This window comes from Cynocephalus volans, chromosome 1, assembly GCF_027409185.1.
Source record: "Cynocephalus volans isolate mCynVol1 chromosome 1, mCynVol1.pri, whole genome shotgun sequence".
Taxonomy (NCBI): domain Eukaryota; kingdom Metazoa; phylum Chordata; class Mammalia; order Dermoptera; family Cynocephalidae; genus Cynocephalus; species Cynocephalus volans.
In genome coordinates this window covers 28,116,452-28,141,569 of record NC_084460.1, presented here as the reverse complement: position 1 = coordinate 28,141,569, position 25,118 = coordinate 28,116,452, and the positions used below count along the sequence as shown (strand labels likewise).

Here is a 25,118-nt window from a genome sequence, read left to right as displayed (position 1 = left end):
ATTTTACAGCTGAGGAAATTGAGGCACAGAGCAGTTGAGAAACTTGCCCAACTGGCATAGTTGGAATCCAGTAACAAGTTGCTTAGCCACAACGCGATCTTTTTCTGTATATAAACTGACGGATGGATGAAACAGACTGATTGAATGAATGAATGACAATAAAAGGAAATGTAAATATAACAGATTCTTTGCGTTTCCAAATCCCCAGATATACCGCAAGGGGGCGCTCTCTCCCAGGTCTTGAAGCCAGTCATTCAGAGCGCGCACTCCCTTTGCGTCTCGGGCTCGCGCGCGCTGCCGCGGCACCGGAAGTGACTGAGCTTGCAAGTTCCCCCGGTCTCTTCTGGGGAAACTGAGGCCGGCTTGTTCGGGAAAGAGGGCGCGAGCAGTTAGGCCAGGTAGGCCGGCTCGAGTCCGCGGCGCGGAACTCCGCTGCCAACAGCTCTCGCGTCTGGAAACCACCGGGCCGAAGAAGGGGGATGTGGCCCCCCACAGCTGGCGGGGCTCGCAGGTGAGAGCACCGCCTCCCCTGTGCGTGACAGGCGCTGAGCCCAATGGGAGCCTTCGCCGTCCTGCTTCCGTGCTGACTGGGCTCGCTGGTTGGCTGCGCTGGGGCGGGCCGCCGGGGGCGAGACCCCTCCTCCCAGAAAGGTCTAAGGGGCGCCCCAGAGGGAGGGAGGTTGCCTAGCAACGGGGCGGTGGTTCGGCGGGTACCCGGCCTAGCGAGCGGGAGGAGCCGCGAGGCCGCAGCCCACCCGCCCCGGGCTCGGGAGAGGTTCAGCCCCCGTCCCCCGAGCCCTCCCGGGGGCGCAGGGAAACTGCCTTGGGCTGGTCCCCAGGAAAACGTGGTCTCATCTGTGAGGGGCCTCGAGCAGGCCTGTATACCTCTTCCTGACCCGAGGCGAGGCCCAGCGCCTCACCCTCACCCCGTCTTTGTGCAGGGCGCCGGCGGCCATTGTGTACAGGCGGGGGATGGAGAACCCGGCAATCCCCCACCGCCACGTCCAGGGCCTTTGGGGAATTCAAAGAAAACCAGCGGCGTTTGTGGGGGTTCTCCGGCCTTCAGCCTCCGGGAAAGGCCCGGGAGTGGCCTTTCCGAAGTCAGATCGCAGATCCGAGGCGGTTTCCCCCTCCCTGCGTCCCTCATCGAAACCTTGAGCCCCATTGAGAAGTCCCTTCAGGGTTCGGAAGCCTTTCCCTAGACTGGTACTTAAATAGGAAAAGAGAAAAAAAAAAAAAAAAACTAAGCCCATACCAGCCACCTCCAGGAGAGTTCTGGCTCCCAGTAGGCGGCGGAGAGCCAAGGGGCGTGCAAGAGCGAGGGGGCTGGGCTCCCGGGTGGTAGGAGGCCGCCCTCGATCCGGGCGATGGAGGAGGAAGCAAGCGAAGGGGCTGGTTCCTGAGCTTCGCAATTCCTGTGGCCTTCTGGGCTCCCAGCCTGCTGGGTCGTATGATCCCTCCGGCTGGAGCTGTTTTTTTTGCCAGCCGCCGCGAGGCCGGCTGAGTTACCGGCATCCCGGCTGCCACCTCCTCTCCCGACCTATGATACAAAAGATCTTCCGGGGGCTGCACCTGCCTGCTGTCGCCTGAGTCGGATTTGAATGTAGGTTGTGGGGGCTGGGGGAGACTGCCCATGGGGGTGACTTTCCGAGGAAGGCATTTCGGAGAAATTGGGGTGGCTAGCCTAAAAGAGGCCGGTGGGATGATTCAGAGCCCACTGGTGCTTTCAATTTGACTTCATTGAAGTCTCTTGGAACACAGACCCAGACCTTCATAAAAGCCACAAAGAAACCAGTTCTGGCACCTGGAGGGGGAATGGGATGTTGTAGGGTAAATGACATGCATATTAATTTTTTTTTTTCTTGAAGCTCTTTCTCTCTCCTCAGAACCTTTTCTTGGCTTTGGATCTTAGAAGAGAATCACTAAGCAGAGACCAGACTCAGTGAGTGAGCAGGTGTTTTGGACAATGGACTGGCTGAGCCCATCCCTATCATAAAAATGTCTCAGAGCAACCGGGAGCTGGTGGTTGACTTTCTCTCCTATAAGCTTTCCCAGAAAGGATACAGCTGGAGTCAGTTTAGCGATGTGGAAGAGAACAGGACTGAGGCCCAAGAAGGGACTGAATCGGAGGTGGAGACCCCCAGTGCCATTAATGGCAACCCATCCTGGCACCTGGCAGATAGCCCTGCGGTGAATGGAGCCACTGGCCACAGCAGCAGCTTGGATGCCCGGGAGGTGATCCCCATGGCAGCAGTGAAGCAAGCGCTGAGGGAGGCAGGCGATGAGTTTGAACTGCGGTACCGGCGGGCATTCAGTGACCTGACATCCCAGCTCCACATCACCCCAGGGACAGCATATCAGAGCTTTGAACAGGTAGTGAATGAACTCTTCCGGGATGGGGTAAACTGGGGTCGCATTGTGGCCTTTTTCTCCTTCGGAGGGGCACTGTGCGTGGAAAGCGTAGACAAGGAGATGCAGGTATTGGTGAGTCGGATCGCAACTTGGATGGCCACTTACCTGAATGACCACCTAGAGCCTTGGATCCAGGAGAACGGCGGCTGGGTAAGAACCACGCCCCTTGTGTGGCCCTTTTTCTTTGGCCTCCAGTCAGAGATCCCCAACAGAGATCCCCTTCCCCTGTATCTCTTCCTGTTGTGTTGAGTGATTGTCGGAGACATTGATTGTTAAGCAGATCTGACTGGCCTCATTTCACCACTAGAAGTTAACTGTTCAGTAATACAGATGATCCAGTTCTTGAAGGACCAGGCATCTTTCATTCTGGCCACCTTCATGACCCCATTCTTTCCTACTTGTGTTCCAACTTCTCAGCAAAGAAAAACAGTTTTATGTGGTCATTCAGCCCAAAACCTGTGAGAATGGGAAGTTGGTCCAGGGTTCCCCCCACCCTGACACAATGGGTCATCATGCAAAGGGGTGATGAGCCTGGAGAAGATGATGAGTATCAGTGACCCACAAGCTGCTCCATCCATTCTCCCCCAGGGGAGTCAATTCTATCCTGGGCTTCCCTCCCCAAAATCAAATTCCCTTTATTTTGGAGTTTGGGAGCATTGTATTTTTCCCTCAGTTCCCACTGGCTTGGGTGGTTAAGGATTGTCTGATTTTAGGGCAGTGTAGGCTGTGCCAGTCGTGTTAGCATTACACCCTCTAAGTCCACTTTCCCCAGAGTGTGCAACTTTCTGCATGGTTGGCCTGTTTGTGGAGCTCTTGCTGTGTCACACATTAAGCCCCTGGACTTTGCACCTCACTGCCTGGGGTCGGTTGGGGAGCTCCAGCTGCTCTGCCTGTTCCTTTCCGGCCAGGGCTCTGGGGCTTCTTCATCAAGCACTGTTTGCTGGCAAAGCAAGAACCCAGTCTGTGGGGCTCCTTGGGACATTTAGATTTGGTGACAGACTTTGAACACCGGTGTAAGTCCCAGCCCTGTCACTTAACTAGCTGTGTGGCCTTGGACAGGCCAGTTTATCTTCTTGAGCCTTAGTTTCTTCCACTAAAAAAATGTGGCAAGCTTTCCTGGCCTTGCAGGGTATTGTAAATCTTGCAGATAATGTGAGCACAGTGAGTGACAATAGCAAGTTCCTCTTCCAGGGAGAGAGAATTCTCTTTAGTAGTGAGAGCTTCTTTACCAGTGGTCACTATATGCAGTTTTTGCTCCTCTTCCTCAGTGAGCTCAGTCCTATTTCCTTGCTTATCTCCCTGCCTAGAGGAGATGCATGGCTTATGAAAGGTATTCTATCCCCTCAGAATATGCAGAAAATGGACAGGCTGTGGGAAATCATCTATTGAAGGAGGTGAGGTGGAAAGGGGCCCTGCACCATGGACTCAGGAATGTCAAGAATGCAGTTGTCCATAGGGTGGGCCTAGGGCGGGGCAGACACTTCACTTTAGCACTGAACAAGAGACCTAAGTTTGCCCTGGAACCCCACCCCCCTCTCATTTACTATTTCTTTGCAACTTTATCAACCTTCTCTGCCCAGCTCTTGTAAAAGGCAAGGGGGTCAAGTCAATAGAGGTCAGATGATTCTTGGGTGGGGTTGGGGGAGGTAAAGGTGTGGGCTCTCTTGAGCTTGAGCTGACCAGACTTGAAAGCCATTCTGTAAATGAACTCCCTAAAGGGATAAATGATTAAATAGTTCCTGTTGATTTGTGCGATGACCTCTTCCATTCCCTCCTGCTTTGATTCTCTTTTGGGGCAAATATTTGTTCAGCTGATTGATTACAGGAGGGACAAGATTCTGGAGCTTCAGCCATATCCTCTGAGGCATCTCCAAGTAGGGACTTAGGCCGTTTACCTGCTTTGCCTGACTATTGTCTTTGGCTAGTGGTCCTAATACCAGATGGGTTATTGCCAACTATAAACAAAAGGCAGTCTGGGAAAGGTGCCTGATCTGCCAGCCAACCTCTGCAGAGGGCTACTCTGACTAGAAAATTGTCAGCTTCCCAGTGTTGCATGTGAAAGAGGTCTTAGACACAGCAGCTCTGGACAAGTTCATTAGATCTCCACTGAATTGTAATTCCATCTTCCATCTCTTTGCTCAAGAATTATCAGAGCCTGTTGGACAACATACCACATGTCACTTCCTCTTGGTGAACAGAGGGGATGTGTGCAGAAGAGCCAGTTATGTCAGAACCATTTCTGGACATGCATTCTCCCCCTGAGGCCAGGAGGTAGAGAACATTTGACTTAGGATCCTTTGAGCCTGGGTAGAAGGTACCTTCCCACTTCCCTCTCCGTTACCATCCCGTTCTAAGCTGCACAGACTGGCTACTGCAGTGGTGTCTCATAACCTTCCCGGAGGTTGCAGCTGGGAGATCCTTGAGTGTAGGAGTTATGGGCCATTCCACCCAGAGGTATGTTCTAAATTTAGCAGCCCCACAGGAAAGGGGAAGGAAAGTAGCCTTTATTGAGTACTTCTTGTGTATTAAGCATTGTTTTAGGTCCTTTCCTTCTTCAACCAGTATTTATGGAGCGTCTACTATGAGGCAGTCAGTGTGCGAGGTACTGGCCATAAGCCAGATATTGTCCCTTCCCTCATGGAATTAACATGCTGTATCATATATTCTACACAATAACCTTCCAGAGTAGGTGAGTTTAGTCCCCATTTACAAATGAAGCTCCTAGTGGCTAAGTGACTGATTCTAGGTGTCCCTCAGCCAGTTAAGTGTCTAAATGAGAATTTAGCACCAAGGTTGGCCTAACTCTACAGCCTAAACACTTTTCATCTGTATCAGGTCATCTGGGGAGTAATAAAGTGACCCAGACAGACTGGCACTGAAAGTCAGAGATGCTGTTGGGCCAAACAAAACATGCCTGTGAAGGTGCTCACTCTGGGCTGTGATCCTGACATTGTTCAGGTAGCTGTGGGAAGGACAGTGCCTTTGTCAGCAGTAGCAGGTTTCCAGAAGCATGTGGGTAGCCTCAGATGCTAGCACTGATAAAAGTCAGACATGGCAGATGTCAAATGGATATCAGGGTTTTGCCTAGTCAGGGTGGGCTTCTTGTTAGTTTTTTCATTGTTAAAACCCTAGGCCTGGCGGGTTAGCTCAGTTGGTTAGAGCGCGGTGTTATAGCATCAAGGTCAAGGGTTCAGATCCCCATACTGGCCAGCCATCAAAAACAAATAAAAAAAACTCTCTCAGGCCCTGCCAATAGATGACAGTGACATGCGTGTGGGGAGAGGGTGGCCTGCTCCAAGTATGTACTTAATTGTGGGGTGATGCTCCAAGGACTAGAATTCCAGACTCATAGCCACACTAACGCCTGCCTGGAGTCACCTGGTAAAATGCTGATCCTGTTGCCTCTCTTGTCCATCTGTCTCTCCCACCTGTAAAATGGAATAATGATATCCAGCTGCCATAGCTTGACTCTAGTAAAAGATCTAGAACAAAAGCCCTTCTCCTACCTTAATTGTAGGGTGGAAGCACTCTTTTTATGAATGGGCTTCCTCCTTCGTGGAACTGAGCTTTGCCGCCTGAAGTGATTCCTTAAGAAACAAAGCCAGACACTGAGATATCCAACTAGAATGTTGTATATGTGACCTTCCCCAAAGGGACAGAGTGTTCCTTGGGCTTACCAATGGGAATGACCCAGCTGGGCTAGGCCACTTTGGGATAACTGTCCCTGGAGAAAACATAACTTGGCCTTTCCCAGGCTGCATGGCTCTGTGGGCTTTTAGTTTCTATAGGCTTCTTCTTGCCTATTCTGGCTTCTTCAGCATGGTTGAAGCACCTCAACTTCCTTTGCATATGTTGGCAATTCTGCAGTTTTCTTGGGGAAACCCCATTAGAAACCCCAAACGTGGGCCAGCCCATGGCTCACTCTGGAGAGTATGGTGCTGATAACACCAAGGCCACGGGTTTGGATTCTATATAAGGATGGCCGGTTTGCTCAGTGGCTGAGTGTGGTGCTGACAACACCAAGCCAAGGGTTAAGATCCCCTTACCGGTCATCTTTTAAAAAAAAAAGAAAAGAAAAGAAAAGAAACCCCAAACGTGGAAATTTTTAGTAATCTCATTCAGGTCCCAGAATGAGGTAGAGGTGTCTCAGGGACTCCCCCTTGGAACACCCACTTCTCCTGGGTGTACTAGGTTGCTCTCAAATCTGTCACCATCACAGGGTTTTCCAGACTTAACAGCAATAATTTCCCTAGGAACTCCATAGAGCCCTTCAGCTTCTGGTTGAAAATTTCCCAGGTATTTTTTCAGAGGGCCCCAATGGAACATGGAGGGTTTTCTTGACTTTTGCATAGGTGGTCACTTGATTTGTTTGGATTGCATGAAGCAGTAATTGTTAGCTGTCCATTCCCTCAGCAGGTATCTGTCCTGAGGCCAGTGGGCATTAGCATCCACCTCTGTGCCCTACCTCCTTGGTTTTTCCAGTGCCTCACCCTTTTTTTGGCAGTTGTGGTTTTGTCTGTGTTCAGCATGGATAGGTTTAGGGATAATTCCCAGTGAGCTGCTCTTCTACAGAAACATAATCTTCTTCTATCTTAATTAAGCAGGGTCTTCGGCCCCACCTCTAACCTCCAGCCTGATTTCACAGAGTCCTCCCTAAGGACTCCCTCTCTTTTCTTTGAAGGAGTTACTTTGTCCCTGGATCCTCTTCTCTTCTGTCCTTCAAGCTGACAGTCTGTCTTCACTATTCCCAGTTGGCAGACCTGAGTCAGACAGTCCTGCTGAGTCTTTTTGTTTAGCCTGAGGAAGGAAAGACCCAGGAGAATATGATCACCAGCTTCAAATATATGAAGGAGGAGGGACTAAGCTTTTTTTATTGGTATGGTACCCAGCAAAACTTGGTTAATGAAAAGAAGTTAACAGTGGTAGAGTTTAAATTAGTTCAGAGAAGACAGTTCTAACAGATTTATCCTCTCCCAGGTTTAGGAGCTTCCTGAGGGTGGAGTCCACGTCTTGTTCATACTTGTTTCCTCAGCACTGAATACAGGTCTTAGGCATAACAGGTACCTAATGAAAGAGATATCCACTAAATTTCTTTTTTTTTTAAAGATGACCGGTAAGGGGATCTTAACCCTTGACTTGGTGTTGTCAGCACCATGCTCCCCCAGTGAGCTAACCGGCCATTCCTATATGGGATCCGAACCCATGGCCTTGCTGTTATCAGCACCACACTCTCCCAAGTGAGCCACGGGCCGGCCCCATATCTACTAAATTTCTGAAGAAACAGACTCTTACCAAACCAGAGCAACAATAATGGGAGTGGCCCTTTACCTAATCATTCATTCATTGATTCAGTGTTTATTGAGCTCCTACTGTGTGCCAGGCTGTCCTAGGTACTGGAAGCAAAACTAAGTTTCTGTCCTCATGGAGCTTACATTCAAGTGGGAAGAGACAGACAATAAATATATAATTACATATATATATATAAATATATATATTTCAGGTGATGGTAAGTAATATGAAGAAAATAAAGCAGGTTGGCATATAGGGCATGCCTAGCAAGGGAAGGTGGGGCTGCAATTTTAAAAGTTATCTTCAGCCTGAAGAATCTGAGATTAAAAAAAAAAAAGCTTAAAAGAGTTATCAAAGAAGGTGTAGGGAAGTGAAAAATGGCTTCCCTCCCCCCTTCTGGGTTCTTTGGCTGGGGTATGAATTAAATTGACATAGGACAGATTAGGAGGAGAACAAAAACCATTTTAATTAAGTACATCCACACAGGAGTGCTGCAAAACATGAGACTCAAAGAAGGGTCAGATGGTTGAAGGTTATATAGCATCCTGAGTTACAGAAAAGAATAGGGGCTTGGGGGTTGGAGGGTGAGGGCAAGAATTGTATGGTGAATAAAGTTTGTTTTTTTATGGAGATAAAAAGTCTCTCAGCTAATAAAAATTGTCTGGAGCAACCCTCTTCCTGATACAGATGCTTTTATTGATGTAGCTTTCCTTTATAGATGTAAATTTCCTTTACAAAAGGATTGCTTTTCTTTTCTTTTCTTTTCTTTTTTTTTTTTAAAGATGACCGGTAAGGGGATCTTAACCCTTGACTTGGTGTTGTCAGCACCACGCTCTCCCAAGTGAGCCAACCGGCCATCCATATATAGGGATCCGAACCCTTGGCCTTGGTGTTATCAGCACCACACTCTCCCGAGTGAGCCACGGGCCAGCCCCCAAAAGGATAGCTTTTCAAAACTACTCTTGTATCTGCAGTTTCTCAGAATAACCAGCTTAAAATGCGCCAAAGAAGTATATTTTGGGGTGGCGTAATCTGGTCTCCTACAGTCCTGTGTCCTGAGCCCCAACAAAGGTGTTACTTAAAGGTGATCTTTGAACTAAGACCTAGAAGAGATGAGGGATGGATGACATGGGTACCTATAGGAAGAGTGTTTTAAGCAGAGGGAATGGACTCAGAACTGAGTGTGCATGGTATTTTCAAGTATGAGCAAAAGAAAGTCATTGTGGCTGGAGAAGAAAAAGCAAGAGGGAGAATGATGGGAAGTGAGGAAAAGAATGTGGGGGAGGCAGGAGAGGTAGGTGGAGCCAGATCGCATAGGGCCCTGATGAGGATTTTGCTTTGGTTGAATGAGAGAGAGGCCAAGAGAAGATCTGGAACAGAGTAGCAGCAGGGAGCCTAGTGTGGAGTCTAATGCAACTGCCAGGTGAAAAAGAGTAGTGGCTTGGACTTGGAAATGGAGGTGGTAAAAGGAAAACTGGAGAATAAGACCAGGTTTGCACTTGATGTATTAATGGATCCAGCCGCCTTGGAAGCAGTATTTTTCAACCACTTGGAGATCCTAGAATCAGGGCTAAATAAGCTAGATGTTCTTCAGGAATAGTTCTTTCTCAATGTGGTATCCTGATGAATGGTCCTCCTCCTCTGCAGCAATATTTCTATCTGAATAACTGCAGTTTGTCTAGGTTCAGGTCCCAGCTCACCCATGTCTAGCTGTGTGACCTTGGGCAAGCTCCTTTGACCTCTCTGAACTTTGGGACAAATGATAATACCTGCCTCACAGTGTGGTGGTGAATACCCGGTGAGATATGCTTGAGATGCTTGTTGCTGTGTTGATATCATAATTCTTATTATCTTTACCACCTAACTCACTTCAGAGACACATTCACAATCTTAAGCATCCATTCTTAAGCATCACATTCACATCTTAAGCATCCATTCTACTTTTTCTGGACTCCATAGTGACCCATCTTCAGGGCAGGCCCTAGCAACATTCCTATCATTGTAGGAGCTCCATAGTGTTCATGTGCCATGGTAGTACCAGCACTGGTCTTGGAGTTGGAATCCCAGTTCTACTCTCAATCTGCTCCTGACTCACTGCCTCACCGCCTCACCTTGGCCAAGTCACTTTACCTTCACACCCCAGTTTCTCCCTCTGTAAAATGGAAGGTTTGAAGTAGACAGTCCAGGAATTCTGGTTCTCACTGGCCTTACGCCTTGTGGCAGATTCCACCATTATGGCATATTTTTCATTAGTTATGTTTTAGAATGGCTCTTTGCTGTCAACAAATGCATCACCTTAACTAACCCTAGTGTCAACATACAGTAGTTTATCACTATAATAATACTCCACAATAATAATACTCTATGTTTATGGAGTATGTTACAGTTTACAAAGCACTTTCATATCCACCTTGCCTTTTTGACCCTTGTTAAGCCATCTGGAGAGGTGAGCAGGAAAGATGTCACCTTTATTTCACAGGAAGGAAAATGGTGAGAAAAATAAAGTGACTTGCCCAAGGTTAACATCAGAAGGAAAAGGCAGGGTTTGGACTTCCAAATCTGGACTTGACTCTTTACTTGCTGTGTGACCTTGGACAAGTCTTTTAACTTGTAAATGACTATAATAACAGCACCTTGTTCTGAATATTTATTGTATTAATTCCTGTCTTAAGGCTTTCAGAATGGTGACTGTTACTAGCAGCACCATCATCATCTTCCTAGGATTCCTTCAGTCACATCATCTGGCTTCCCAATATTAGTTTTTTCAAGTAGTGTTTTTGTAGACAGAAACTGGCTTTGGGACCTTCTGCTACTTGGTTTCGTCCCTGATGAGACTTTCAGGCCAAGCTGGAGCCTTACAGCAAGCTCCAAGCTACAGAGCTTTTTGGGCAGACTCCAGAGCTCCCCTTGGAACTAGAAGTTTTTCTCTTGCTCTTCAGGAAATGCCATTGCAATGACTTCCATGGACTGCTTCCTGTCCCAGCCCTACAGCCAGATTCCTGCCAGCAAAAGCATGGAAACTGGAAAGTAATGTCCCTAGAGGTGCCCTCCCCACACCCCAAAACTACTTTTTTTGGATGTCCCTCCCTTTCCTCTTGTCAATTACTTTCTTTGTGCTCTCCCCATCCCCCCTTCCTCTAGCTTCTCCCACAAGCCTGTGATCATCCCTTTAAGTTTAGAATGCCTTTCTGCTTACTTCTGCCAGACCATACCCCCCAACCCTACTCTAGGCTGTAGGGGGGTCGGTTAGAACTCTTGGGTTCTCTCCTTGGCTCTGTCACTCAGTAGCAGTTTTAGTCATGGACTCCCTCTAGAGGGTCATTAAACCTGTCACTTGCAGTACCCTGTGTCATCCATTAACACTGAGTTCCCCCAGGGGTCCCCACCCCTCAATAGCAAGGATTCCCAAGAGAGATCTCAGAGGTTTGGCACACATAAATCCTGCCTCATGGAGATTGATGACAGAGGGTGGAGTGAAACTGCCTGCCACCCCTTCCCCCAGTCACCTTTCAGGAGGAAGCTAGAAGGTTGAAAACCTTGTTGGACAATCATCTGAGGAATGGGAGCTGGCCTGGGAGGGGATTGGAACGCACTCAACTATGCCTCAGATCCTTTGTTCCGCTCTTGAAAGGGAAACATTCTTCTCCCTCCTCCCTGGCCACACACGTGCCTTTGTTCCCTGAGTCAGGCAGGGCTGAGAACACAGTGTCCCTTCCAAGGAGCCTGTCTCTCCTCCCTAGAGGCTGGCCCCCTGGTCAGTGGGACAGGGATTTTTGCTCAGGAGGCCCCAGCCTGTGTGTCCTTTCTATAGAAGAGTTTCAGCTCAGAGGCTGAAAACTTGCCTACAAACAGCTGCCCAGGGACTTCTCTGGAATTACTGCATTGGATTCCCATGTCCCAGAATTAAACAGTCCCTCCCTCTTATTCCACTTGGTGATTAATATTATTGTTAACATTACTATTAATAGCACCTAGCATTTATTGTGTGTTCTTACTCTATGCCAAACATTGTTCAAAGTGCTTTACGTGTATTAATTGATTCCATTCTCACAACAACCCTCTGAAGTAGGTGCTGTTATTATCCCCATTTCACAAATGAGGAAACTGAGACACAGAGCGGTTAAGCAATTTATGTAGGGTAGTACAGCTAGTAGTACAAAGTCTGGGAGGGTAGCTTCTAAGCTCCCACTTTTAAACACTGCACTGTGTTTCCTCCCCCAATTCACCAGTGTCTAGATGATTGTTGGCATTTATCCAGTGCTCACTACGTGACAGGCCTTTTTCTGACATCATCTCTGTGTTAACTGTCCCCAAAACCTTATCGTTGCGGGACACTGAGATTTGTGAGGGCTCATAGCCAGAGGCAGAATCAGGATTTGAAACCAGGTCTGTCTTACTCCAAAGCCTATGCTCTTTATCTCTAATCCTTAAAAATCCTACAAGGTGGGTGGTGTTATCCTCATTTTATGGTTGAGAAAACTGAAGTTCAGAGAAAAGTCTTGTGCCCAGGGCCTCATAGGCTAGTACCAGGAAGAACTGGAATTCAAACTCGCGGTGTTTGGCTTCAGAACACTCTACCACCTTAAAAGTCTGTAGCATAATGATAATTCCTTTTTTGTACATGATAATACTTTGTAATTTACCAAATTCCTTTGTGAAAGTCATTTCCTAGTGAAGTAGGTGAGATGAGTATGTTCAGCTCTGTTTCCAGGGAGGAAACTAAGGCAAGGGGGCTTGTTCCTCAGGAAATGGCAGCGTCAGACTTAAAATCTGTGTTCTGGCTTTTAACCCAGTATTGCTGATGCTGCCTTCTCTAAGGCTGTATTCATTGCTTGGACTGCCCTGTAGCAAGTACTGGTGAATGCCTTATATGTGCTAAGTGCTGAGAATACTGTGGGTATTGTGGCGAGTGGGAGTCCCATCTCTCAAAGGTCTGTTTCCATGCTCCACACCTAGGGCCTTGCTGATGTTCCTCTGCCATCTGAATTAGTTATGTGTGCATCACCCATCTGTCCCCTCAGCTCCCAGACATACCAGGCAAAGTTCATTATAGTTATTATGTATTAATCATGTTCAAAACACACATAGACAAAATTCAGGACTCACGTTTGCAACTGGCTCCTTGCTGGTGGCATAACACTAGGCAAATCAGCTTTAAATTCTCATCCATAAGCCAGAGAGAATAATGCCAACCTACCAGAGTAAGGGAGGCATAAATGAGAAGGTGAAATGTAAAAGAGTTTTTTTAGTAACAGTAACAGATACTATGTATGGAGCGCTTGCTTGCTATGTGCTAGGTGCTGTTTTTATGCTCTTGATGTAATCATCTTATTTGGTCCTCAAAACTGCTCTGGTGTGAAGATGGACTCGGAAGGGCTCCATAATATGTCCACAATCACACATCTTGTAAGAGGCAGATCTGTGTCTTAGACTCAGATGTGTCTGGGGCCAAAGCCTGTCCTCAAGCCATTGTGTCATTACTTCTTCGTCGGCTAGGACTGGCTTATTTTACCCTGAGTACCTGGCACAGGGCCCGGGGTTGGGCAAGTGCTCAGCCAGGGTCTGCTCAATGAACATGAGGAGTTGTTATTATTAGATGCGGGTTAGGCTACAGAAAAATATCTCCCCGCTAAGGAAGCAAACTCATTTGAAGCAGTGGGAACAGACCCAAAACACTTGGTGAATGGCTTCAGACAAACTGTGCCAAATCTGTGGTGTAGACTCCAAAAGAGGAAGAGGTCAGACCCACTGGCTGCATCCCAAAGGTAGCCCTGGGCCTCTGCCAAATGGGCCCACTTTCACCATCAGCTACCCAATTGATTACTTGGCCCAGAGTCCTCCACCCTCAGCCTGCATCATCAACCTGCACCTTTTCACTGGCCAGCTCTTTGCCAATCCAGACTTGCTTCTGCACCAACAGTGGAAAGGGTCAGGAAGGGAAGAGGTCACTGGGAGTTTGAATAATCATAGCTTTCGCAGCAATGTGGCTTTGTACAATTCACACTGAGGTCTCAGTTTCCTCAGATGTAAATGAAGATAATAGTAATCTCTTCTTCATAGCTTGTGATTTTTCCTCTGCCTGGATCACTCTTCGCCTAGATCTGATCAAAGCTCTCTTCTCATCATTCAGGTCTCAACTGAAATATCTCCTCCCTAGAGGCCACCCACATTTACGTGTTTACCATCTGTCTCCTCCAGTAAAACATAAGCTCCCGCAGTATAGGGGCTTTGTCTTGTTTTTTCCTCCACCCCTAGCATCTAGCAGAATGCTTGGCCCATAGGAGACACTCAGCAGATATTCGTTGAATGAATGACTGACTGTAGACCACCTAGCACAGTGCCTGACATATAGTATGTTCAGTCATTGTTAGGCATCGTTACCTATTAAGAAGATGTGGACCATGAAGGCTTTGAAAGATGAAAAGAATTTGGCAGGGGCAGGCTACATGGGTAAGAACAACCCAGACAGATCTGGAGAGTAGAATGTGTATGAAGCATTTGGGAGACGGTGAGGAGGCAGACTGGCTAGAACCGAAGTGTTTGGGTTGGCAGTAAAGCTGGTCCAGGAAAAGGGAGCTGGTGACTGATGACAGAGACCTCTGGGCAGAGGGATGGGGATAGCTGATGGTAAAGTAGAGGTGGACCCAGTGGGGAGAGGCCCAGAGCACCTGTGGGATGCAGTCAGCTCTCCTAGCCCTGGGAAAAAGAATCCCTTGCCAGACAGGGCTCAGCGGGCCCTGCAGGGAGATAAAAGCCAGAGGCACCTGCAACCTGTGGATCAGGTAGGCTGCTCTGGGTTGTTATTTTGGGGCTCAGGGACAGGTGCAGATTCAAAGGATTGATTGAAGCCTTTTGGCAACTCTAGCCTCAGCAGGGTAAACATCACCTGTCTCCTGCCACCTGTGATGACAATGCCAGGAAGGTTACCTAGGACAGGCCCAAAAGGGCCCAGCTTTCTTGTGCTGCCCTGGTGGAGCAAGAAATACCATCCAAGAGAGGCCACTTCTTCCCCACCCCACAGCTCCCTCTCTGAAGGGCTCAGGTGGCAATAAGGTACCTCCTGCCCAAAAGTCCCCCATGATTCTGGACCAGGAAAGGTAGGGGTAGGGCATTGGGAGCTGTTGACAGCTGGGCACAGCTGCGGGGAGGGCTCAGTTTGGGAGCAGGTGCAGATTTCAGGGAGGGTGGGGCCTGAAGGGAAGTAGGGATCTTGGTAGGCTGCAGAATTTCCCTCCCCATCCCCCATCCCCCAGCCACAGCTGGCTTCTCCAGGAACCTGATGACCTAGTTACAATGCTTAGAAATTGTCAGCTTAGCTTGCAGTTCAGGGCTGTGCCAGTCTCCCTTCTCTGAGGCTTCTTGGGTCCAAAAGCTGCCATGGCATTTCCCCAAAGGGGTTCTATGTGAAGAACGCACACCACATCACATGTACAGGTTTCTTGCCCAAGGGAGGAAAGAGCCAATAAGGATTCTTCCCTTCTTCCCCAGTGTGCCACCAGCAATCCCAGGGAGAAAAGACTTCCCTGCCCCCACCCCCTTCTGTTTCTCTCTAGGGGTTTGGTGGGTGGCAAATGGAGGTCACAAACTTCTTCCCTTGAGGGTGGCAAATGGAGGTCACAAACTTCTTCCCTTGAGGGTGGCAAATGGAGGTCACAAACTTCTTCCCTTGAGGTTCAGCATAGAGGGTGAGATTTTGTTGCCCTGAGGATAGCTTGAGCATACCTAACCATTCTCTCCTTACTGCCCCATCTCAGTGTGATGTCAATACCTGATGGAAAAGGTTGAGGAAGATTCTGCTAAGGGTTCTGAAGGCCCCAGCCCTCCCAGGCATTAGTTGCTCCTGGTATTCCTGGTGTCTGCCTTGCTAATGCCTCCTTGGGAGAAAGAAATTCCATCACTGTTAAGAGTCAGGTACAAAATTTGACAGACCAATGCTGAATCTCACTTGCTCAATAGTTCTGTTTTGGCTTTTTTTGCTCAGTAGTTATCCTTGGCAAATTATTTAATCTCTCCTCTCCCAGCCTTAGTTTCCTCATATATAAAAAGGGGATAATAACATATAGTGCTTTTTCCTTGAAACACTCTTGTGAGCAAGAAAACAAGTAAGATACGTGGATTACTTAGCATGGAGCCTGGAATATAGTAATTACTCAGTATGACAGATACTGTTATTACTATTATTATCAGATTGTAGTCACAGGTGATCAAGTTGTTGTGCATGTTGTTGGAGCTACTCTCCAAGAGCAGACTTTCAGGCTGACAGAATATGTGAATGTTCTTTGGACCAAGAACTTCGAGATTTTAAGATTCCTGAAACTGAGGGCCTGGCTCACAACCTTGGCCCCTACCTCCTCCTCAAGGGCCCCAAGTCATACCTTGTACACAGTAGGGGTTTGGTCAATGTTGTTGGCTAGGCATTTGACAATGGGGCATGTTTTCTCTGATCTTTGCCAAGGACCTCCAGGAAGTTAGGGACCTCCTTGTTTGTTGACTGAGTGAACTTAATGAGTTAAATATTTAAAGTGTGTTAAGAGCATGCCTGGCACATAGTAGAGGCTTGACACACATTTGAATGATTAAACAAGGCATTGTGGGACTCTATAGTTTTTCTAGGATGGCCCCACTCCTTGTTTGCTGTGTGGTCATAGCCTCTTGCTCAAGCTCTGCCTGTTGCATCATATGTTGAAGAAAGATAACACCCGCCTTGCCTCTCTCGTGGGCTAGCAGGGAGGCCCAAAGAGATGATAAATGAAAAAGCACTTTAAGAGCTATAAATATTTGGTCTTTTTACTGCTCCTTGACTAAGGTCACAGACATGGCTGTGTCATTCATTCATTCAACCAACAAGCATTTTTTGAGTGGAAGCAATATCTTATCAGTTATCTGGCTTTGTGAATTTGGGCAAGTTACTTTTCTTCTCTAAGCCTCGACATCAATAAAATGGAAATAATACTCAGTTTAACAGGGGTTTTGGGAGAAAGACTAAGCAAGGCGCTCTGAGCTTATTGAGAAAGAAACTTATTTTATTTACTATTAGCTACTATTGCACTAGCTCTTGGTGGCTGAGTGTTTAGTGACTGAGGTAACAGACATTCCTAATGATGAATAGTGTATGTAAAGTACCCCTGAATAGGGCCTAGTACAGAGTAAAAGCTCACCAAATTCTGGGTCTTTCCTTTTCTTGTCACTGTGAGGCTTGGTCATTCATTGATTCAGCCATTGGTTGCCTTCTGCAGTCAAATACCAGGCAAGGCCAGATTCTGAGTGTGACTCAAATGGGAAGTAGAAATGAGTATTAACTCCTAACCACGGACAGCCTCGCCTGTGTAGGCTGGACTGCTGAGTGGGAGCTCTGACACAACCAGGATCAGTGCTGCTTAAACATAAAACCCAGTACACAGCGGGCCTCGCCCCACGCTCACATCTGATTCAGAACAAGAACAACCGCCCCTTATTCTACTCACCTTCAACTGCTGCTCAGAAGAATTTTCCTTTGCTTACAGCACTCCACATTCAGATGGAACCCTAGGGGTTACCATGTCAGGGAAGTCCCTAGTGAGTCACTCAGTAATGGCCCTTTGGGGCAGGGTCCAGGGAGGGAGCCCAAGTCTAAGGCTCAGGGTCTCCTGGGACTTGGTCAAGCAGCAGGTGCAGACAGGAGGCCCTGGGCTGGTGGCTGAGTGATGAAACTGAGAGATGTGTAGGGCCAGACAAGAAGTCAACCCCAAGGAAACTCCCTGCCTGTCCATGCAGGTGTTTGAGCACCTGGGGGGAGTTTGGGTTCCGTATTAGTACCCCAAACCTTGGTGAGGGAAACCTGTGGACCTTCAGAGCAAAGCCTGCAGTTGGTAACCAAGCCAGTACCTTTGAACCCTTCTGAGACTCCTTGAAGGTGAAAGAGAGGCCTCTCCTCTGGGCCCCACAGCACCTACCACTGGAAAAGCTCCAGGGACAATGGCATAATAACCATAGCTCCCTTTATGGGGCCCCAGCTGTGTGTTGGGCACTGTGCTGGGGCCCTTTATGAAAAGAGGATCATTTTGTTATAGGAAGTATGGGCTCTGGAATTGGACAGAACTGGATTTGAATCTGGGTTCCATCTCATACCAGATGTTTGGTCTTGGGCACATTCTTCCCATTTCTGAGCCTCAGTTTCCCTGTCTGAAAAATGGGTATTATAATAATAATACCTACCTCATAGAGTTTTTGTAAGGATGAAATGAGGTCATGCATGTCAAGCTTAGCACAGGTGTGTAGTAATTTAAATAATAGTTAACATTTATTGAGAATTTACACTTAAGTGTTTCATATGTGTTAATTCATTGAATTCTCAGAACAGTACCATTGAGGTAGGTACTCTTATTCCCATTTTACAGAGGAGAAAAGTGAGGCATAAAGAAGTTAAGGAATTTGTTCAAAGATGCACAGTGAGTGAGTGGTAAAGCCGTGATTTGAACCCAGGCAGTCTGGCTCCAAAGCCCACTTTTCCTACCTCTCCATGAGGAGGGGCCCTAGTAAATGTTGCTGCTGTAACTATTTGTATCCAGCGTTGCAGCTGTCTGTGGATTTTGGTCAATCTGCTGAATTCTGAGCTCAGTGAAAACCAGAAACCCATCTTAATCACCTTGCATCCCAAGAGACCAACACGGTATGCACAGTACTCATTAATATTTGCTTAATGGCTGAGAATATTCTCTCTCTTCATTAATCAATCAGTAGCTCTTTATCGACCATCTCTTGTAGGCTAGCTTTGAGGTAAATCCTGGGAGGAATGCAAAGTATAGCTATGCAGCTGTAAACGGAAGGTTGGGTGTGCTTGGCGGGGGTGGAGAAGGGTGCATTCCAGAGCATTGTGTCATTGACAGAAACTTCCACACAGGAGGCAGAAACAATACAGGTGGTTTAGTGATGTTTTCCAAGCTGGGATTCCCACCCCTTCCTGAGGGGGCCACTCCCTCCATTTCCACTGAACAAGGTGACTCAGATTCTCTACTCTTGCCCAGGGCAGGAACCACTCCTATCTCTTAAGTTCCTCTCTAGTCTGGAGGATGCCTTTTTCTTGCTCAAGCAATCAGTTCGTTGAAGCCTAGAATGACAGGAAGAAAGTCAGAAGATTGAAGCTAGGAAAGGACCTTAGAAAATCACTCCTCCCTCAACACTGTAGCCAGAGTGATCTTTTAAAAACCAAGTTCAGATCTTATCACATTCTTGCTTACAAACCTCCAGTGGCATTCCACTGCACTTGGAATCAAACCCAGAGTCCTTGCCAAAGCCTTTGAGGCCTTGAGGCCTGTCTGATCTGGTACTAACTGCCTCTCCGTCATTATATCCCTCCCTTACTCCACTCAAGCCACTGGAGCTCCTTGCTGGTCCTGTTCCTGGATCCTGGCATACTTGTCCCTGCCTAAGGACCTTTGTAGTTGTTGTTCCCTCTGCCTGGAATGTTCTGCCCCTGATTTTTCCTTTCTGGTTCCTATAGTTGGCTCAGCTTACAAGTCACCTCCTTTAACAGGCTTTCCTTGACCTTCAGTTTAAAGTAGCTGAGAAAATAAAGTAGCCAAGCTACTTCTAAATCATTCTCTAGTCTTTTACCGTCTTGTATTTTTGTCATAGCAACAACCTCTATCTGAAATTTTTGTCTTTTTGTCTGTTTACATGTTTTTCATCTGTCTCTTCTGCTGGAATATAAGCCCCATGATTATAGGGCCTCTGATTTGTTCATCATTGTATCTCTAGTGCCTACAACTGTTCTTTGCAGGTGATAAACATTCAGTGAAAAATTTTGGAATGAATGATTAAACAAGTGAACAAACCCCAAGACATGAGAAAACTGAGGCCCAGAGAAGAGAAGCTAATGATAGTCTTCTTTTAACTTACCTTTTAAATGCTTGTTAAGCACCAAGTGCTGTACTCAGTGATACATGCATTATTTTTGCCACTTATCCTTAATTGTTATAATGAGTTGTTTGAAACGTCATTTTTATATATATATACCACTGTAGCATTTAAAAGAAAACTGGGTGTTATTAACACCAAGGTCCAGGGTTCTATCCCTGTATTAGCCAGCCACCCCCCCCCCCCCAAATAAAGTAAAATAAAGTAAAAAAAGAAAACTGGACCAACTCTTATTTTTTTATTGGAACTCTGTTTTACAAAGAGTTAGAAGCAACTCTCATACAACCAAAAGGATAAAATAGCTAAGAGAATTAGTTAGGTGAAAGGAAAATGTGGGTAAGAAAACAAGAGCCAGGACTAAGATTAGTTCAGACAAAAGTATACTATAGAAGTTGCCTTGAACTGAGCAAAGATTTTCTACCATTCTTCATAATAACTAGATATTGCCCAGATGATTGAAAATTATGTTTTGTTAAAAATCAGGGGGCTAGCTAGTTTGCTCATTTAGTTAGAGCACAGCCTTATAACACCAAGGTCATGAGTTCAGATCCCCATACTGGCTGGTCACAAAAAAAAAAAAAAATCTAATCATACACATAACCTTGGGATTGTCCCGGACTGCACGTGATAGTCCAGCATGTACTGGCTCCCTTCTTGCCTCGTCAACTAGGCTCCTGGATAGAGGTAATATGATCTCTTCCTCCCCACTTACCAAAGGGGCCAGTCCAGCAGGGAGGAGCCTAGACCCCTTCTCAGTACGTTCTGGACCCAACTTTGATTCAAGGAGCCTTTTCCCCAGGCTTATTAATTATGATATCAATATTGAAGACCCAGTTCTTCTCTCAAGAGAATTCCAATTGAATTAGAGAGAGAAGACATAATGCACATGAAAAGAAATCTTGTGAAAGCCAACAATAAGTGCTAAATGTCAAATGAGGGAAGGACTTCACAGAAGAGGTGAGATTTGCACTGGGTCTTACCACAAGGTTGGTGCTTCCAGCAGCGGGGACCGCGGGAGCTGAGATGTGCAGGCAGGGACAGACTCAAGAAGAGAGCCGTGGGCAGTTTGGAGCATGTGTGGTCTCTCTTATTAGGTGATAAAGCCAGAAAGGTCAGCTGGGGCCAGATTTGTAGGTACCTTGAGTGCCAAAGGAGGATTCCGCGGCCCTCCTGAGCAGCCCTGATATTCTAATAGATGTGTCATTGCCAGGCATAGATGCCTGTCCTGGCCATCTTTTGGGCCACTGATTCCCACATGGCAGTGCCAGCATCTGAAATGGAAGCCAGTGCCTTGAACTAACAGTAAGCAGAGGAGTGTGGGGCCATTGTCAGGTGCATTCACTCACTAATGGTTCAGCAGGTATTTATTGAGTACCAACTACATGTCAGGTCCTGTGCTAAGTGCCAGGGAGCTGTGTGGAACAAGACAGATCAAGGACATTGCTCTTATAGAACTCTTAGTGGGGGAGACAGCTAATAAATAAATGAGATGATTTCAGATAGTAGGTTAAATGTTATAAAGAAAATGAAACTTATGAATAATGGAATATCTAAGGAAACAACTCTATACATGGTGGTCAGGGAAGGCCTCTCTGAGGAATGACTTTTGAGCTGAGAGTAGATAGAGGAGAAAGAGCCAGCCTGGGAATATGCGAAGCAAAGATTTTGCAGACAGAAAAGCAAGACGGGATTGAATTTGGTTCATCTAAGACTTGGGCCTGTGTATAAACTCAGCTCTGACACTGGAGGGTTCAGTCTGTGCCTTTGTTTCCCCTTGTGTTATAGACAAAGATGATCTTTCAAATCTCCCCCACAGAAATCCAAAGGGAATAATGGTGACTAGCATTATTGAGCACCTATCCCATGTCAGGCATCTTACCTGCATTTTCTCATTTAATTCTCCCACCTAGCCTGTGTGGTAGGTGGTTTGTTGACCCTACTTTTTTTTCCGATGAGGAAATTGAGGTTTGGTGAGATGAAGTTGCATGCCCAGGGTTCTGTAGCTTGTACACAGTGAAACCTGGATTTAGAACCAGGTTGGTCTGTCCAAAGCCAGACTTCTTTCCACTGCTCCACCCTCAGAATGAATGAAGAATTGTTGGTTCAGAATGTGCAGAAAGCTGCTTAACAAAAGAATTGGGGAACATCTTGGATGAGAGTCTTGAAGGACACCTACTGTCCTCCCAACTGAGCGGACCCTTTCTGCTAATCTGCAGGAGAATGCCTCCAGAACATAGGGTTACTGTAGCCTTTGCCAGAGGCATGTTTGGACTTAGCTAGCTGAAAATCTTCCAGTTTCCTGCTTTTACCATCTCAGCTGCTGGTCAGGAGGTTTGGGAAGGTGACATCATCTAGCTGAATCAGCTGCTGCTTCTAGACACATTACGGAAACTGAAAGTTCATTGCCCCTTCCTTCCCACTCTTCAGAATGAGGCTGGGGTACGGTTGTTCTCCCTGTCCACAAGTCATGGCCCTCAACCCAATGACTGAAAAGGGGAAAAGTAAATGAAATAATTTTTAAAAAAGGAGATTATGAACAGAAAGTATTAAAAAGATGGCTCAGTGTTGAACAAGTAGGACAACAGAAGCTTGCCTTTTGACTCTGCCTCTCTCAGCTTCACTGTTAGCATGTATAAAATGGATGTCACCAGGGCATATGGCTCTTTGCGTTATTGGAATATTACATGAGATAACATGTGTTAAGCATTCAGCAGGACAGCCAGCATCTAGGGAGCGCTCAGTGGATGGTAGCCCTGTAGATAGGTTCCCAGTAGAGGGACAGGCCACTGGATAAGCTTGGGGGAGGCTTCTTGGAAAAGATTGGCTTGGAACTGGACTTTGGAGCTTGGATGGGACACGGATAGGATAGATGCTGGTTGAAAGCAGCCTATTCAGGTGGGAAGAGGACAGGCTTTGGATGCCAGCAGTTTGCTGTATAATCCTTGATAGGTGACTTTACCTGTCAGAGCCTCAGTTTTTGTAAAATGTGAATACTGCTAGAATCCGCCTCACAGGACTGTTGGGAGAATTAATGATAAATAGAAACCACTGACTAGAGCCCCCAGCATGTGCTTTTGCTATTTATTGACAGGGGAAATGGACTGGGCAAAGGCTGGGAAGTAGGATGTGAGAGGAGGGCACAGCTATTACTTATTCCCTCTCACATCTGCCGTCATCTCCCACCTAAACAACTATAGCAGCCATCTCCCTGCTTCTGCTCTAATCTGTTATGCACATAGCAACCAGTGATCCTTTGAAAATGTAGGTTAGATCCTATCATACCTTGGTTCAGAACCCTCTGATGATTTTTCATTCATGAGAATAAAAGCCAAAGTGTGTACAGTGCAGGGACAGATAACTGGGAGACCTTGGTGAGGCAGAAGTGGCAAGGTCACCTAGAAATAAGTGCCCTAGAGTACACTGAACCTGGGCTGCAACTGCCCAGGCTCATTCATTCTCAGAACCAGCTCTATTGTAGCTCCCGTATGCCTGTGTATGTGCACATGTGCAGGCACAAGTGGATGACACAGTGGTGATGCTATGCACCCAGGACATTTCATAATAGAGAAGGACATTGACTACTAAAGGTCATCAGGGCTGAGAAAGCCAAGGGCATTGAGTCAGCCTTCCTCCCCTCTGAGTCTGAGTCATTTCCAAGTGATGTTGGTTATTCATTCATTTGTTCATTAACAAACATTTGTTGAGATCCTGCTCCATGTCAGGCATTGAGCTAGAGGTTGGGCATATAGTCTGAACAAAGCAAAGTCCTTCTTCTTACTGAGTGGGCATTCCAGTGAGGGAGACAGATTCTAAGTAAGCTAACATGTAGGGTAGTATTTAGTGCTGTAGGAAAAAATAAAGCAGGGTAAGTGGGGTAGGGATAGGAAAAGGTTTCTCTTTTAGCTAGGGTGGTCAGGAAAGCCTCTCTGATAAGGTGACTTTGGATCTGACTGCAGTGAGGTCATGAGCCATACAGATATTTAGGAGAAAAGTGTTGCAGGCAGAGGAAACAGCAAGTACTAAAACAACTACGAAAAAGGCTCCTTGACATTTTTAAAGTAGAGCAAGGAGGCCAGTGTGGCTGGAGTAGAGTAAGCCGGGCAGAATGGTGGGAATCAGGTCTGAGAGGTAGCCAGGGGCCAAGTAATGTAGGGCCACAGGACCTTGCTTTTATTCTGAGAGCAGTGGGAAGGCATGGAGAATTTTTGAACCAAGAAGTGACAGGATCCAACTTAGGTTTTAGAAGGATCTCTCTGGTCTCTATGTGGAGAACCAACTATACAGGAAGGGTGGGAGCAAGAGACCGGTGAGAAGGAGATGACTGCTTTGTACCAGGGTGGAGATGTGGCAGAAGTGGTGAGCAGTGGTCAGAGCTTGTGTATAATTTGAAGGTTGGGCCAACTGGATTTGCAGATGATTGAATAAGTGAGGTCGGGGTAGGGTGGGAGTGTGGGGAGGAAGTGGAGGGAGAGGGAGAGGGAGAGAGAGAATGAAGCAGGTTTTTGGCTTGAGCAACTGGAAGGAGCTTGTTGCCATTCAATGAGAAAGGGAAGATGCCATGGACAATAGTGGTTTCCTGCTGGAGCTGTGGTGTTGGACTGCCTGCATTCAAGTCCTAGTTTGCTTGCTGTTTGACTTTGGGCAAGTGTTTAACTCTACCAAGCTTCAGTTTCCTCAAATGTAAACCTACTGTCTAGGCTATAGGCAGTTGGGTGCTGTGAAAGGGGGGTAATTTGTGTGAAGGGTTTAGGACAGTGCCTGGCATATAGTAAACCCTCGGTAAGAGTTATCTCTGATCCTTGTTATTGTTGGAAGGCATGGAGTCCCATGGCTTAACAGGCCTCTGGAAAGCAAGCAGCAGGTCCCATCCTACCTCCGCCATCCCCTCAAGGAGCCCACCCTCCAAGAGGGAGCTCAGACACCATCTGTCCAGCAGAGAAAAGCCACAGAGAGACAGCTTTCAGGGAGCATTAGATAGATGAGCCCTTCCCAAGAAACCTAATCTCATTCTCAGCAGGTGCTAATCCCACTAGCCTCCCTTGGTATCTGAGCCCAGCCCACCCATTTCCTTCCCCACCCCCATCCTTCATCCTAGACCCTCTTCCCCTTCTCACCAGCTCCAAGCTGCCACCAGCAAACTTCCTTACAGATGGAGGGGCTCTGACAGAGGAAGGCCTACCATCCATCGGACTGAGTCCAGCCCCTTATATGTATCAGTTCACCAAGGGTCGCAGGTGCCACCTGTCCAGAGGGGCCCCCCCACACACACACACAGGTGCCAGTTCTGCTTGATCCAGGCTGGAGCCGGCTGGAGCCAGGAACTCCCACTGTGCCCCAGCTGCTGCCTGCTCTCCCACATACAGGCAGAGAAACAGGCTTAACCCTTTGGACACTGCATATGTAGTCAGTTAGTGGTTGCAGTTCTGGTTAATGCACTGTTCCGGTACACCTTTTTAAGAAATTTATCATAAATACATCAGAGAATATCTAATATATACAGTTTCAAGGATAGGAAAATGATC

General features: G+C 47.0%; 1 protein-coding gene across 3 annotated transcripts in view; it reads left to right on the top strand.

Annotated features, from left to right (window-relative positions):
* Window positions 1-388: 388 nt before the first annotated feature.
* The window catches only part of BCL2L1 (BCL2 like 1), a 46,856-nt gene continuing 22,126 nt past the window's right edge, over window positions 389-25,118 (top strand). The window contains exons 1-2 of one of the 3 annotated variants that reach the window (XM_063110774.1): window positions 389-511; window positions 1,869-2,562. In XM_063110774.1, the coding sequence (XP_062966844.1) occupies window positions 1,999-2,562 (564 nt within the window). In that variant the 5' untranslated portion in view covers window positions 389-511; window positions 1,869-1,998. Of the gene's footprint in view, window positions 512-1,279; window positions 1,604-1,868; window positions 2,563-25,118 lie in introns of those variants that run through there. The other 2 variants (XM_063110766.1, XM_063110759.1) reach the window with 2 other exon arrangements.